The sequence below is a fragment of the Piliocolobus tephrosceles genome, chromosome X, assembly GCF_002776525.5.
Source record: "Piliocolobus tephrosceles isolate RC106 chromosome X, ASM277652v3, whole genome shotgun sequence".
NCBI classification, from domain to species: Eukaryota; Metazoa; Chordata; class Mammalia; order Primates; family Cercopithecidae; genus Piliocolobus; species Piliocolobus tephrosceles.
Genome location: NC_045455.1, coordinates 94,560,484 through 94,576,313, shown reverse-complemented (window position 1 = coordinate 94,576,313; position 15,830 = coordinate 94,560,484). Strand labels below are relative to the sequence as shown.

General features: G+C 41.6%; 1 protein-coding gene and 2 pseudogenes across 6 annotated transcripts in view; all 3 read right to left on the bottom strand.

The window, feature by feature from the left end:
• Positions 1-15,830, bottom strand: part of IFT88 (intraflagellar transport 88) — a 129,357-nt gene that overhangs the window by 78,768 nt on the left and 34,759 nt on the right. For all 6 annotated transcript variants that reach the window (XR_002726048.2, XM_023190630.3, XM_023190633.2 and 3 more), the window contains 3 exons: positions 14,165-14,393; positions 11,502-11,572; positions 306-392 (listed from right to left, as the gene is read on the bottom strand). Coding sequence is in view for 5 of the 6 variants with exons in the window: in XM_023190630.3 (XP_023046398.1) it covers positions 306-392; positions 11,502-11,572; positions 14,165-14,393 (387 nt within the window). In the remaining variant the exon portion in view is untranslated. The remainder of the gene's footprint in view (positions 1-305; positions 393-11,501; positions 11,573-14,164; positions 14,394-15,830) is intronic.
• LOC111525322 lies at positions 3,862-4,039 on the bottom strand (annotated as a pseudogene).
• LOC111525298 lies at positions 7,141-9,470 on the bottom strand (annotated as a pseudogene).

Genomic DNA, 15,830 nt, shown 5'->3' with positions numbered 1-15,830 from the left:
GTCACTAGGTGATAGGAATTTTTCAGCTTCCTATCTTACCAGACCACTGTTATATGTGTGGTCCATTATTGACTGAAATGTGGTATATAACTACTTTATTTACAAAATAACATGAGTAATAAGAAAAATATCTTATTAGGAACTTTAAAATAGCTTATATTAATCTTAACATATAATATTATCTGCTTGATAAATATGAATCAACATTTATATTCATTTTTCTAATGACAATATTAATTTAAATTTAAAAGTATAAATTATGAAAACAACCATATCCATGCAGTATTACAGACTTTCTCTCTTACCAATCATAACCTGCAGCAAAAGATGTTTCAATTACAGGAGCAATGAGTTTTGCAGATGTCATAATGTATTTTTCTGCCATGGCTTTCCTATATCAAATAAACCAAAAAGTTGTATTTAGAGATACAGTATAAAATAGTTTGGATTTATTTCCTAAAATTTAAGTGTAAACATTATCTATCCAAACTAACATATCACAAAAGCCTACTAAACAAATGGACAGCTACCATAGAAATCTATTTACGATTCAGGTTTAAAACCATGACTAGGAAACGTGATTAGCAAGCCATGATTGCCTGCTGGGTCAACGGTGTTCATTTCTTTTCTTTTTCTGCTTTATGATGTCATCTGACAAACTGAAAAGATACTGGAGAAACACAAGGCCTTGCAGCGGAACTTACATAGCCTACACTGCAGACAGGAAAGTAAACAGTGAAATTACCACTGAAGAAATTGTGTAAAGAGTAAAACTGAATTACTACTTGTTGCTTTGGTGTGTATATATGTGTAGCTGTATCTATGTGTGTGTATATACATGCACATGTACATATATAAAATGTGTATCGTCAAGGTTACTGGAAAATCCCCAAGTGCTTTTCAAAGTGGATATACCAATTTATAGTGGTGGGTAAAAGTTCTCTTAGTCATTTCTTCTCGAATTTATATATAAGTAGTGGTTTTTAAAATGGACTCAAAATGTATATACTATTTTATAACTTGTTCCTTATACCATGTTATATTAATACAGAAATAATCTTTCCAGGTGGGGCACAGTGGCTCATGCTCGTAATCCCAGCACTTTGGGACGCCAAGGCAGGTGGATCACAAGGTCAGGAGATCGAGACCATCCTGGCTAGCATGGTGAAATCCTGTCTCTACCAACAATACAAAAAATTATCCAGGCATGTTGGCAGGCGCCTGTAGTCCCAGCTACTCCAGAGGCTGAGGCAGGAGAATGGCGTGAACCCGGGATGCGGAGCTTGCAGTGAGCCGAGATTGGGCCACTGCACTCCAGCCTGGGCGACAGAGCCAGACTCCATCTCAAAACAAACAAACAAACAAAATAATCTTTCCAAGTCATTAAACATTCATCTTGTTATTCTTTCTTTTGAACTTTGAGACAACTGTAGATTCACATGCATTTGTAAAAAATAATGGAGATTCCATGTACCCTTTACCCAGTTTCCTCCAACAGTAACATCTTTCAAATATCACAAGATTACTGTTGATACAGTCAAGACACAGAATATTTCCACTCTATTTCCATTCCTTTGTTTCCCTCCAACTCCCACCCCTTCTTCATCTTGTAACAACCACTAATCTGATCTCCAGTTCTACAATTTTATCATTTTAAGTGTTATATATAAAGAATAAGATTATATATAATCTTCTGGAATTGGCTATTTTCACACAGTACACTTCCCTTCAGATCTATCTAAATTGTTGCATGTATCAATAGTTCATTCCTTTTTGTTGCTGAGTAATATCCATGTTATATGTCAACTGTTACAGAAAAAGCATTTGACAAAATTCAACACTCACTCATCATAAAAACATAAGAAATAAGAGAGCTTTCTCAGTATTACTGAACCGTGGTTTTTCCTTAGTTTGTTAGTATGGTGCATTACGTTGAATTAAAAATAACGAAGCAACCTTGCAGCCCTGGAATTAATCCTACTTGGTCATGGCGTGTAATTTTAAAAACATATTTCTGAATTTTTAAAAAACAGCTTGATAGGGATATAACTCATATACCATACAGCTTGCCCAATATAAAGTCTACAATGCAATGGTTTAGGTATATTCACAGATTTGTGCAACAAGCACCACAGTCGCTTTTGAAACATTTTCATCATCCCAAAAAGAAACACAGCGTCCATTAGCAGAGACTTCCCTGTGCCTATCCAGCCCCTGGCAACCACTAATCTACTTTCTGTCTTTATAGATTTGCCTCATTTGTACCTTTCATATAAACAGAATCACAAAACATGTGGTCTTTTTGTGACTGGCTTCTTTCATTTATCATATTTTCAAGGTTCATCCGTATTGTATTGGTTGGTGCAAAGTAATTGCATTAAATGGGAAACACCGCAATTACTTTTGCACCAACCTAATGGCATGTATCAGTACTTCATTCCTTTATACGGCTGAATAACATTCCATATTATGGACAGATCATGTATTATTTATACATTCATTAATTGTTGCACATTTGGATTATTTCTATTTTTTGATATTATGAATAATATCACTATGAAAATCTGTATACAAGTTGTCATGTGGACATATATATACTCTAATTACTTTTGGGTAAATATCTAGAAGTAAAATTGCTGGGTTATATGGTAAGTCTGTGCTAACCTTTTGGGGCACTTCTAGGCTGTTTTACAAAGCACCATTTTATACTCCCACCATCAGCATTTAAGAGTTCCAGTTTCTCCACACTCTCGCCAATACTTGTTATTTTCTTTTTTATTATAGCATACTAGTAGGTGTGAAGTAGTATCTCACTGCGTTTTCAGCTGCATTTCCCTACCAATTACTGAAGTTCAGCATCTTTTCATGTGTGTATTGGACATCTGTGTATCTATTTTGAAGAAATATCTATTCATATCTTTTGCACATTTTTAATCGGGCTACTGGCCTTTTTATTATGAGTTGGACATTACCTATATAATCTAGAAATAAGTCCCCTCTCAGATATATCATCCATAAATATTTTCTCCCATTCAGTGGGTCGTCTTTTCACTCTCTGGATAGCGTCCTCTGAAGTATGTAAGTTTTTAATTTTGATAACGTCCAGTGTACCTATTTTTTTCTTATGTCACTTGTGTTTTTGGTGCCATATCTACAAAACCTTTGCTTAACCCACAGTCAATGATATTTCTCTTTTTTTTCTAACAATTTTATAGTTTTAGCTCTTACATTTAGGTCTATAGTTCATTTTAAGGTAATTTTTGTGTATGGTGTGAAAAAGACGTACAATTTCATTCTTTTGCAAGAGAATATCCAGTTTTCCCAGCACCACTTGTTGAAAAGACTCTCTTTTCTTCTCTTAAATTTTCCTGGCACCTCTGTTGGTTGTAAATGTAAGAGTTTTTTCCTTGTTTCTCAATTCCATTTCGTTCATTTATACCTCTGTCTTCACAGTGTCTTTATCAGTGTTGCTTTCTAGTTTGAGTCCCAACTTTGCTTTTCTTTTTCAACACTGTTTGGGCTATTCTGGTTCCCTTCCATTTCCATATGAGTTTTAGGATCAATTTGTCACTTTCTGTAAAAATGTTGCTGGAATTTTGACAAGGGTGGCAGTGAATCTGTATATTAATTTGGGAGCACTGCCATTTTAACAACATTAAGTGCCTGTCCATAAAAATATGACAGATTTTATTTAGTGTCTTTATATTCTTTCCATGTTTTATGGTTTTCAGAGTTTAGGTTTTGCATTTCTTTCATTAAATTTATTCCTAATAATTTTTATGCAATTATAAATGTAATTGTTAATTTCATTTTTGGGATAATTCATTGGTAGTATATAGTATATTTCTTCTTTTTTTCCTGAGGGGGTGCACAGTTCCTGGAGTTACTGCACTAGCAGCTCAATGCATAGAGCAGATGGAGCAAGGTCCTATTCAATCTCCCTGCTCCAAAAATTCATTTAACAGATTGTCCTTGGATAGTGGAAGCGTGAGATATGCAAATACTACACTTGATCTTAGCCAAAAGGCTGAGAAGATATTAATATATTTCTGCACTACACTATTGATTTTTGTATATTGATTTTTTTTACTCTACAACCTCACCGAACTCATTTATTCTAACAGATTTTAAGTTGATTCCTTAGGATTTTCTATATACAAGATCATGTCATCTGAAAAAAGATGGCTTTAACTGTTCCTTTCTAATCTGGATGTCTTTAACTCCACTTTTATTTGTTTTGAAAACTGCCAAAGATAGAATCTTCCAGTTCAATGATGAACAGAACTGGTGAAAGCAGGCTGGGTGTGGTGGCTCATGCCTGTGATCCCACACTTTGGAAGGCCAAGGTGGGTGTATCACCTGAGGTCAGGAGTTCAAGACCAGCCTGGCCAACATGGTGAAACCCTGTCTCTACTAAAAATACAAAAATTAGCCCGGCATGGTGGCGGGTGCCTGTAGTCCCAGCTACTCAGGAGGCTGAGGCAGAGGAATCGCTTGAACCCAGGAAGCGGAGGTTGCAGTGAGCTGAGATTGCACTACTGCACTCCAGCCTGGGCGACAGAGCAAGATTCCATCTCAGAAAACAAAATAAAACAAAACAAAAAACTGGTAAAAGTTGGATATCCCTATCTTGTTTCTGATGCAAAGCATTCAGTCTTTTTTTTTGAGACTGGGTCATGCTCTGTCTCCCAGGCTGGGGTGCAGTGGCACAACTTTGGCTCACTGCAACCTCCACCTCCCAGGCTCAAGCAATTCTCCCAAATAACTGGGACTACAGTGCACATCACCACGCCTGGCTAATTTTTGTATTTTTTGTAGAGACAGAGTTTCGCCATGTTGCCCAGGCTAGCATTTAGTCTCTTTCCATTAAGTATGATGCTAGCCGTGGGTGTGTCATAGATGTACTTTATCAAATTGAGGAACTTCCTTTCTACTTGTTTCTTGTTGGACTTTTTGTTTTTAATCTTGAAAACGCTTTGAATTTTGTGAAAAAATGTTTCTGGTTTCTACTGAGAGGGTTGTGTAGTTTTCATCCTTCATTCTACTGATATCCTATATTATTATTATTATTATTATTTGAGATAGGGTCTCACTCTGTCGCCCAGGCTGGTGTGCAGTGGCATGATCACCGCTCACTGCAGACTCAACCTCTCCAGGTTCAGGTGATCCTCCACCTCAGTTTTTGTTATTTTTAGTAGAGCCAGGGTTTCACCATGTTTCCCAGGCTGGTCTCAAACTCCTGAGATCAAGTGATCCACCCACCTCGGCACCACAAAGTGTTAGGATTACAGGCAAGAGCCACCACACTTGGCCACCTGTATAATATTAATTGATTTTTACATGTTAAACCAATTTCACATTCCTGGGACAAATCCCATTTGGTCCAGATGCATAATTTTTAAAAATATTTTGTTAATATTTCAATTTGCTTTTGAGTCTGTATTCATATATTCACATGATATTAATCTGTATTTATCTATCTTTTTTTTTTTTCTTGGTATTGGCTGATTTTGGTAGTAGGGTACTTCTACCTTTATAAAGGAAAACAGGTTCTGAAAGAGATTATGTAGAACTGAGGTTAATTCCTTTTTTTTTTTTTCCGGCAACATCAGACATCTCATTAAACCTGAATGGAGGTCGAATTCATTTTGGAGTTCAATGACATGTTCAAAGAAGCAGGTACTATAATTGTATAGACAACTCCTGTAATATATCCACAGTGCAAAATTATCCCCATTTCCTGTCATTCCCCAGTGAGAAAAATCCAATTGCAGACTTGACTGCCTTCGGTGAAGGCACACGGCAAATTCTTCTGAAAAATAATACCCTTCAGGATTGACTCTTCCCGTTTTACACAGCAATTGTCTCAGCTTGGGACCAAAGTATTCACAAAGCAAGCAAACAACAGACTAGTGAACACGGACGCTTCTGAAGCCGGTGATGCGGAAACCCACTGCCAAGCAGGGTGGGGGCCAGTCACCTCTCCAGGAGTGTTCCAAATGTAAGCTGACACAACTTAACATCTTAAATACAGAATTCCAATCGAACGAAAAGCAAACAAATGAACACAAAAAAACAGCAGTCAAGCATAAGCAATGTTATTTCCTCTCTGAACAGGGCAACATCTTGCTCGCTGGGCGATAAAGGGTGAACCTCTCATCTGCTGCTGTCTCCCCCCAAGTGCCAGCCAAAAGCTGGGTGTGATGATGAAGAAAGATGGCAGCCATCACCCAAGACCCCACAAGCCAAGCCGTGGTCCCCTCCCTGAGGGCACAGTCCTTTCATGAAGCCATAAAAGACTGAGACCACAGCTTACATCTGACCACTCAGGGTTACCTACTGGGGTCTTGTAATATTCCTGATGTGATTTCTGCCAAAACCCAGACTGGTTCTTTGTTTATTTTTTTCTTTTTTTTTTCTGTTTGTTTGTTTGTTTTTGAGACAGAGTCTCACTCTGTTGGCCAGGCTGGAGTGTAGTGGCATGATCTTGGCTCACTGCAACCTCCACCTCCTGGGCTCAAGTAATTCTCCTGCCTCAGCCTCCCAAGTAGCTGGGACTACAGGCATGTGCTACCATGCCTGGCTAATTTTTGCATCTTTTTTTTTTTTTTTTTTTTTTTTTGAGACAGAGTCTCGCTCTGTCACCCAGGCTGGAGTGCTGTGGCCGGATCTCAGCTAACTACAAGCTCCGCCTCCCAGGTTCACGCCATTCTCCTGCCTCAGCCTCCTGGGTAGCTGGGACTACAGGCGCCGCCACCTCGCCCGGCTAGTTTTTTGTAGTTTTTAGTAGAAACGGGGTTTTACCATGTTAGCCAGGATGGTCTCGATCTCCTGACCTCATGATCTGCCCGTCTCGGCCTCCCAAAGTGCTGGGATTACAGGCTTGAGCCACCGCGCCCGGCCTTTTTGCATCTTTTTAGGAGAGACAGAGTTCACCACATTGGCCAGGCTGGTCTCTAGTGATCCACCTGCCTCAGCCTCCCAAAGTGCTGGGATTACAGGGGTGACCCACTGCACCCAGCCCTAAACTGACTCTTGACCAAAGAATCTGATTTGGCAAACCAAATCCTAGTGCAGTGTTCGCTCCTTCTTCCCTTACCCAGAACATGATTCAGATACTAACAAAAACACAAAAACAGGTCAGGGAACAAAAACGCCATGGTCTTGTCTATTATGCAAAATATTGAGATAATGTTCATGATTCATTCTGTTTTCAGCAATTGTGTCCATTTTGAAGTTTCTCTCGAAGCTTCGGAACACTTCATTGTTTCCTACTAAATACCAAAATGTGTCGCACAGGCATCACCAGTGGGAACTTTGTTTTTAAACATTTAGAAATAAAACAGTTTTCGACCCATAAGCCAGTCCTAATGCACAGGGTAATGGGGATCGAGGCATAGAAACACACACACAACTACAAAATATTCCCTAGAAAAATGTAAGATCCTCAGAAAATCAAGCTCTCCCTACCAAACAATCTACCAAGTCATTGCAGAAGAGGTGCAGACTCCTCTCAAAAGATAAGTGCTATAGAAATAGAGCTTGAAATACTGAATATGATTTCTCGAAGATGCTTCGTGTTACCCTAAGAGAAGCGGAGGCAGAGGAGAGAGAGCAGTTTCCCCTCCCTCTGGATCCAGGTGGACGCCAACTCTGATGTGCAGGGCAGAGCACCAGGCTGCAGGAATTGGATGCTAATTGCAATCGCTTTTCGCTTTGGAACGTTTGCCAGGAACTTGCGAACCATTAAGGGGATGACTGGGAAACCGGATCCATCTCTGTGGCTGGGGATGTTTTTGAATGATTTTCACAGGCTCCTTGTCTGCTCAGAGACCCTGTTGGTCCTATGCACACCTGAGCTGGGGAATTAAAGTAGCCAGTCTGACGTTCTCAAGCACCGCCCCGGTCACCCCCACTGCCAGCCCATGGTCTACAGGCACAGCGATCCCAGAGTTCCAGACAGGGTCCTGAATGTTATCTGGAATGCAGACACAAGTGTTTTGAGATACACCGTTTGGGGAGTAATTCCACATGGAAAGGTACAATGTGGCCAAGATCTCGGCAGGGACCCAGCTCTCAGATGACAGTCTCCAGGAAGAAAGAGCATCAGACACCAGTCTCTGTTTAGGTTTGCCCAGAGCCCACAGCCATCTGAGCTGCAGGCAACGCATCCTCCTGCAGCTCATGGGGGGCCAGGAACCTCAGTGCTTCTGATGGAGAGTTATGCACCATTCCCTCAGCTGGGCTGTACATTCACGGATGACAGAAGTTTCTGAAACTGCTGTGGGGGCGGGGGAAGGAGTTGCAGAACAGTCTGCTCCTGTCCTCTGAATTCTACAAGTCACAGCGGTTCCAACTTCGAGTTTGGGTGGCTCTGCCAGCTGTACTGGAAATGGTCTGTTAAGATGTTCTTGTAGCCATGATAGTCCCTGTGCTGGGGGAAGAGGAGGCTGTTGGTGGGGCTTCTCCAGTGGGCTCCGGTGATGCTCCTTGCTGCTGAGGTCCACTGTGGTGCCAGCAGGAGGTGCTTCCTGACTTGCTGGTTTGCATCTTACTTGGTCTTGTTGTAGAGGGAGACCCCGAGGATGGCGGCCATCATGCCCAGGATGTTGGTGCTGGTGACTGGGTTGGGCAGCATGATCAGGGTCACTGTGATGACCATGATTCTCTTGGTGGCACTGACAACCGAATAGCTCAGGGGGCTGATGAGGCTGAGGATGCTGAAGGCAATGACATTTTGGGCAAAGTTATAGAAGCCGCTGACAACCAGAAGCAGAAGCATCCAGGGCCACTGGGAGACGTAAGTCAAGACGCTGCTGACCAGGAAAGCCGAGAGGGCCACCAGAACCCAGGTGGGGATCATAAAAAAGACAGTGTGGCAGCCCAGGATGTTGAGCAGCGGGTGATGGTGGATCTGCAAATCTCTCAAGATCTTTTTGGAGAAAATGTTCTGAAACAAGAAGCACAGCATGGCAGCCTCCCCACATGTCCAAAGACAACTTGGTGACCGTGGCCATCAGGATGCTGCTGCTGATGGGGATGAGTGACAAGTACGCCTTGGTGCTCTGCTTCTCCTTTATAATGATCTGGAACATGAGGACCACCCAAATGGGCATGGTGGCCTTGATGGTGTGTGCATGGGCACCTTTCAGAAGCTGACGTGCACTACTGACAGGGACGCGAAGTACTTGCTGAAGGCGAGTGGCAGCACACGGTGTGGGTAGATGCGCAGCGGCAGCAGCGGGCCGGGCAACGGATGCAGACTGGGCCGGGGGTCTGAGATGGGTGGTGTGGGGGGCACGCGCCAGGCGCGCAGCAGCAGCAGGAGCCCCACGTACAGTGCCAGGATGTGGCACAAGGACATGGTCACCGGGAACTGGAAGGTGCTCAAGATCACCTTGTTGACCACGCTGCTGCCCGTGCTCAGCACGTACCACAGCAGGCACAGTGCCCCACCGGTGCGCCCTTGAGCGCCCCCACCGCTGCTCTTTACACCTGGACCCCCTGCACTGGGGCCCGCGCCCACTGCAGCCATGCCATCCTGCCCAAGTGGCCACCCCTTCCCGCCCCTGATATAAATTCTTAATAGAATTCTCCAGTAAAACCCATCTGGGCCTAGAGATAGGTTTCTTTCTTCAGAGTTTTAAAATTATCATTAGATATCCTTAAGATTTATAGGGCTATTCAAACAATCTTATTTATTTATTTATTTATTTATTTATTTATTTATTTATTGAGACAGAGTCCTGCTCTGTCACCCAGCCTGGAGTGTAGTGGCGCTATCTCGGCGCTCACTGCAACCTCCGCCTCCTGGGTTCAAGCAATTCTCCTGTCCCAGCCTCCCGAGTAGCTGGGACTACATGCACATGCCACCATGCCTGGATAATTTTTATATTTTTAGTAGAGACGGGGTTTCACCATATTGGTCAGGTTGGTCTCAAACTTTTGACCTCAGGTGATCTACCTGGCTCAGCCTCCCAAAGTGCTGGGACTACAGGCGTGAGCCACCGTGCCCAGCCAACAATGATTCTTAATGAACACTTGGACATTTCTGAATTATGAGACCCTGGATCTTAAGTATTCTGTTTTAGCTGGCTTTCTGGATACTACTCCAGCAGAGGAAGGAGACACTCCACCTTGCCACTGCCAGGTGAAGGTGGAAATCCAGCCCCTGCCACATGGCTTCCGTTAACACCCAGAAAAGGCAGGGGGGTCCTTGTATCTGTTGGGCAGGATGGGAGTTCTTGCTTCCCAAATAGTTCATCCTACTAACATCATGATGGGAGGGCTTTGCTACAACTGGGTGACAGTTAAAGCCCTGACGCTCCATTAAGCCTCCTCTGACACGACCCAAGGAGAAAGGATTCGGGGGTGCATCAGTACTGCTGGAAAGGGATGGAATTCCAGGCTCCCCACATGTCATCCACTGACATCAGAGGAATGGAACAGCCTTTAGGGGTTAAAGTCTTAGCTCCCCACTTGGCCTTTTCTGACACCACCCCAGCTGTACTTTTAATTCCACCCCCCAATCTCCAGGGAAGGGAGAAAGGCTGCACACTGAGTTCAATCACCAATGGCCAATGATAAAAACCAGTCATGCCTACCTACATCATGAAATCTCCATAAAAACCCTAAATGACACAGTTCAGAGAGTTTCCAGGTTGATGAACACACGGAGGTGCTGGAAGGGTGGTGCACCCAGACAGTGCATAGAAGCTCTGCACTACTTCCCCCATATTCTGCCCTATGCACTTCTTCCATTTGATTGTCTCTGAGTTGTATCCTTTGTAATAAAGTGGTAAGTATAAATAAAGTATTTTCCTGAGTTTCGTGAGCTCTTCTAGAAAACTACTGACCCTGAGGAGGGGGTAGTGGGAGCCCTCCATTCACAGCAGGTCAGTCAGGAGTTCAGAAGGCCCAGGCTCACAACTGGCATCTGTAGTTAGGAACAGGGAGCAGTATTGTGGGACTAAGCCCTTGGTGTCCAGGGAGTTGGATAATTGGTTGTTGGTGTGAGAAAAACCACACATCTGGTGTCAGAAGTGTTGTAAGTAGAAACAGGTTGTAGTACCATATTAGAGGAAGGAAGAAACAAAATAAATAGAATTTTGTCTATGAGAGCTAATACTTAATTGTGAGGCAGGATAAAAAAACATAAAGACATCATTTTTGAAATAAAGGTAAGATAAACAAATCTCTAATAATGTACCAAATGCAGAGGGAAACAACTGACAGAATAACAGATTGAATGAGATTAGCACGAGCACTGATTACTCTGAATGAGAAAAGAGAACCAGTAAGTACAAAAATGAAATAATAGCACTATTCAAGAAATATATTGAATATAACAAGTTCTGTAAGAAATAGTATGCACATTCAACCCGTTTATAAAAATTAAAACTAAATCATTTTAAGTTTCAAATATTAAGTATCTTAATACAAAACATTAAATATTTTAAATAATGTAATTAATAACTACATTATTAAGTTTAAAATATTACCTTTCACATTCCATTTGCCTGAGGTGATCGTTTTTTATAGCTTCAGTTACTAAGTTAGTATGAGGATCATCCTGGTAAAATAAAATGAAAGAAAAAAAGAATAATTCAGAAGTAAACAGCAAGAACTTAATTTTTGTTTTGTTTTGTTTTGAGATACAGCCTCACTCTATTGCCCAGGCTGGAGTGCAGTGGCATGATCATGGCTCAACGCAGTCTTCACCTCCCTGGGCTCAGGTGATCCTCCCACCTCAGCCTCCCAAGTAGCTGGGACTACAGGGGCATGCCATGATGCCTGGCTAACTTTTGTATTTTTTGTAGAGATGGGGTTTCCCCATTTTGCCCAGGCTGGTCTTCAATTCCTGGGCTCGAGCGATCTGCTCACCTCAGCCTTTCAAAGTATTGGGATTATAGGCATAAGCCACCATGTCCAGCCAAGAACTTGAACTTCCAATAAGCCTCCCCATTAATTAGTTTTAAAAAATAGAGAGTAAATTAATCCTTCTATTTTCCCTTATGTAAATTAGAACTTTCTTTTTTCATATTTCTGATTACCAATCACATTCCCCATCGAACTAACCTAGAGTCTAAGAAGCTGATAAAAGGATCAGGATGGAAAGACTAGGACCAAGTACACAGAAGCTGTGGTTGTTAGGACAAATATGTAATACTTCTTCTAAACTCAAATATAAATGCTTTAATCATCAATTACTTAGTATGATCCATAGCTCTACTCCCCATTAAAAACACAGATGATTTCTACCACATACATTTTCTCTCAATATGAAAATAATATATAATAATTAACATTTGCCCAGCACCTAACTGTCTTCTATGTGCTCCATGTTTTTGTTTGGTTAGTTTTGTTTTGAGACAGCCTTGCTCTGTTGCCCAGAATGGAACACTGTGGCACGACCATGGGTCACTGCAGCCTCAACCTGAGCCTAGCTCAAGCCATCTTCCCACTCAGCTTCTCAAGTAGGGGGGACTATAGACATGCGCCACCACGCCTGGCTAAGTTTTTATTTTTTTATTTGTTATTTTACTTTTGAGACAAGGTCTCATTCTGTCATCTAGGCTGGAGGACAGTGTTGTGATCACAACCCTTGACCTCCCTGGGCTTAGATGAACCTCCCACCTCAGCCTCCAGAGTAGCTGGGACTACAGGTGCACACCACCATGGCTGGCTAATGTTTTATTTTTTTGAGACAAGGTCTTACTCTGTCACCCAAGCTAGTGTGCAGGGGTGTGATCACAGCTCACTGCAGCCTTGACCTCCGCAGGCTCAGGTGATCCTCCCACCACAGCCTCCCAAGTAGCTGGGACTACAGGAGTGCAACATCAAGCTCGGCTAATCTTCATATTTTTTTGTAGAGTTTCGCCATGTTGCACAGGCTGGTCTTGAACTCCCAGGCTCAAGCAATCCTCCCACCTCGGCCTCCCAAAGTGCTGGGATTACAGGTATGCACCACTGTGCCCAGCCGCCAGCTACTATTTTAAGCATTTCACATGCATTAACTCATTTAATCCTCACCTATAATCCTCACCCTAACCCTATAAGATAGGTTATAATAGTTAGTCCCATTACATATATAGAAGAACTGAGGCACAGGGAGAGTAAGAGCTGAGTAGTAGAGCCAAGGCACCTGGCTTCAGAGCCTATACTCTTTAGCAACTTGCTACACTACCCTTATCATCTTTTTTTTTTTTTGAGATGGAGTTTTGCTCTTGTCACCAAGGCTGGAGTGTAGTGGCACAATCTCGGCTCACTGCAACCTCCACCTCCCAAGTTCAAGCAATTCTTCTGCCTCAGCCTCCCAAGTAGCTGAGATTACAGGCTCCTGCCACCGCATCCAGCTAATTTTTATATTTTCAGTAGAGACAGGGTTTCACCATGTTGGTCAGGCTGGTCTCGAACTACTGATCTCACAATCTGTCCACGTCAGCCTCCCAAAGTGCTGGGATTACAGGCGTGAGCCACCACGCCCGGCCTTCACTCTTGATATATTTAGTACATGGTTGAGGTTCCCTCTGCTCCAGAATGGCTCTTAATAGGTGAAATAAGGATTTGGAGGTTTCTTGGTCAAGATATTACCCTTGGCCGGCCTCACACCTGTAATCCTAGCACTTTGGGAAGTGGAGGCAGGTGGATCACATGAAGCCAGGAGTTCTAGACCAGCCTGGGCAACATGGCAAAACCCCTTCTCTACTAAAAATAAAAAACTTAGCCAGGCATGGCGGCACATGCCTGTAATCCCAGCTACTCAGGAGGCTGAGGCATGAGAATTGCTGGAGCCTGGGAGGCAGAGATTGCAGTGAACTGAGATGGCGCCACTGCACTCCAGCCTGGAAGGCAGGCTCTCTTTCTAAAAAAAAAAAAAAAAAAAAAAAAAAGATATGCTTAATGCATGACATGGAATCTTCTTTTTTAATGATTTTTTAAACTAAAATTGTACAGTCTGTTTTAACCATAATCTCTACCCCATTTCAATAGAGTCTCATTCTCAACCCAATTTAAATAACACATGAAATACATCAATAATAAAACGCATTGGTACAGGCCTGGGAGAAACCCAAGAAGTCATCTATTCCAGCTTTCTCATTCTGAAAACAGAAAAGCACAGATAACTGGAAAGTGGCTACAGAAATGTCTTTTTCCTACTCACGCTTGGTGAAATATATTTATCTTCATCAATTTCTAATGGAACAGCAATCAACTTTTGGAATGCTTTCTTCATTTTTTCTCGGTCTCCAACAGCAAAATAACAGATAGTGAGGTTGTAGCCTGCCTTCAGATTTGGTGCCATGCTCATTATGTGCTCATATGAATTAATAGCATCCGAATACTGACCAGCCTGAATAAATGTAACTCCAATGTTCTGCATTATTTTAATCCTAAAAGAAAAAGACATGGATTAGCTTTAAAATTTTTAACTCTTTAGTAGGCATTCAAGTCATTCCACAAAGAGCTTTCTTTTTTCCTCTCCCACTTTACTTCTTTTTTGTTTTGTTAAACCATTACTGATAAAAGCTTTATATACATAACATAAAGTTCACTCATTTTAAGTATATGATTCAATAATTATAATTATTGCTGTATTTATATAGTTGTGGAACTATAACCACATCTCTATTTTAATTTGTTTCCATTACCCTAAATATAAAACCTGTGCCCATTAACAGTCATTCCCCATTCTTATCCCCAGCCCTAGGTAACCATTCGTCTTTTTTTTTTTTTTTTTTAAAGACAAGGTCTCCCTGTGTCACTCAGGCTGGAATGCAGTGGTATGATCTCTGCTCACTGAAACCTCCGAATCCTGGGTTCAAGCAATTCTCCCACCTCAGCCTCCTGAGTAGCTGGGATTACAGGCACATGCCACCATGCACAGCTAATTTTTGTATTTTTACTAGAGACGGGGTTTCATCATATCGGTCAGGCCGGTCTGGAACTCCCTACCTCAGGTGATTCGCTCACCTCAGCTTCCCAAAGTGATAGGATTATAGGCATGAGGCACCGTGCCCGGCCCATTAGTCTATTTTCTGTCTCTCTGTCTCTTCTAGACACTGTATATAAATGGAGTCATACAATTCGTGATATTTTGTCTTGCTTCTTTCACTTGGCATAATTTTCTGAGATTCTTCCATTTTGTAGCATGTATCAGTACTTCATTCCTTTTTTTGTCAAACAGCATTTCATAGTATGAATACACACCGTATTTTATTTATACATTACCTACTCAGTAGACATTTGTCTTGTTTCTACTTTTTGGCTGTTAGGAATAATTTTGTTATGAACGTTTGTGTAAAAGCCTTTGTGACAATCTATATTTTCATTTCTCTTGGGTATGTACCTAAAAGCAGAATTGCTGGTCACATGGTAAATTTGTGTTTAACTTTTTTAGCTAACTGCCTATTTTCCGAAGTAGATGTCAAAGTAGTACCATTTGACATCTCCAGTGAATTAGGTTTCTAATTTCTCTAAATATTCACCAAAACTTGTTATTGTTTCTTTGATTGGAGCCATTCTAACGGATGTGATCCCACCTTATTTCTAAACACTCTTCAATATAATCCCTCTATTTCAACTCAATTAGTTTATTCATAATTCTCTGATCAGATCATAAAGACTATTACTTCCTGGCCTTTTTCTCAGATGTTATCCCTTCTCTCCTCCTAAATAGCCAATATCAAGTATGTCTCCTTCATAAAGCCTTTCTTGACCATTCTTGTTCTCAATAATTATTTCTTCCACTGAATTATTATAGTACCCATTGTCTTGATTGTTGATTATGAAGCACTTAATATATGTTACTCAATACTATTTTTTTTCTA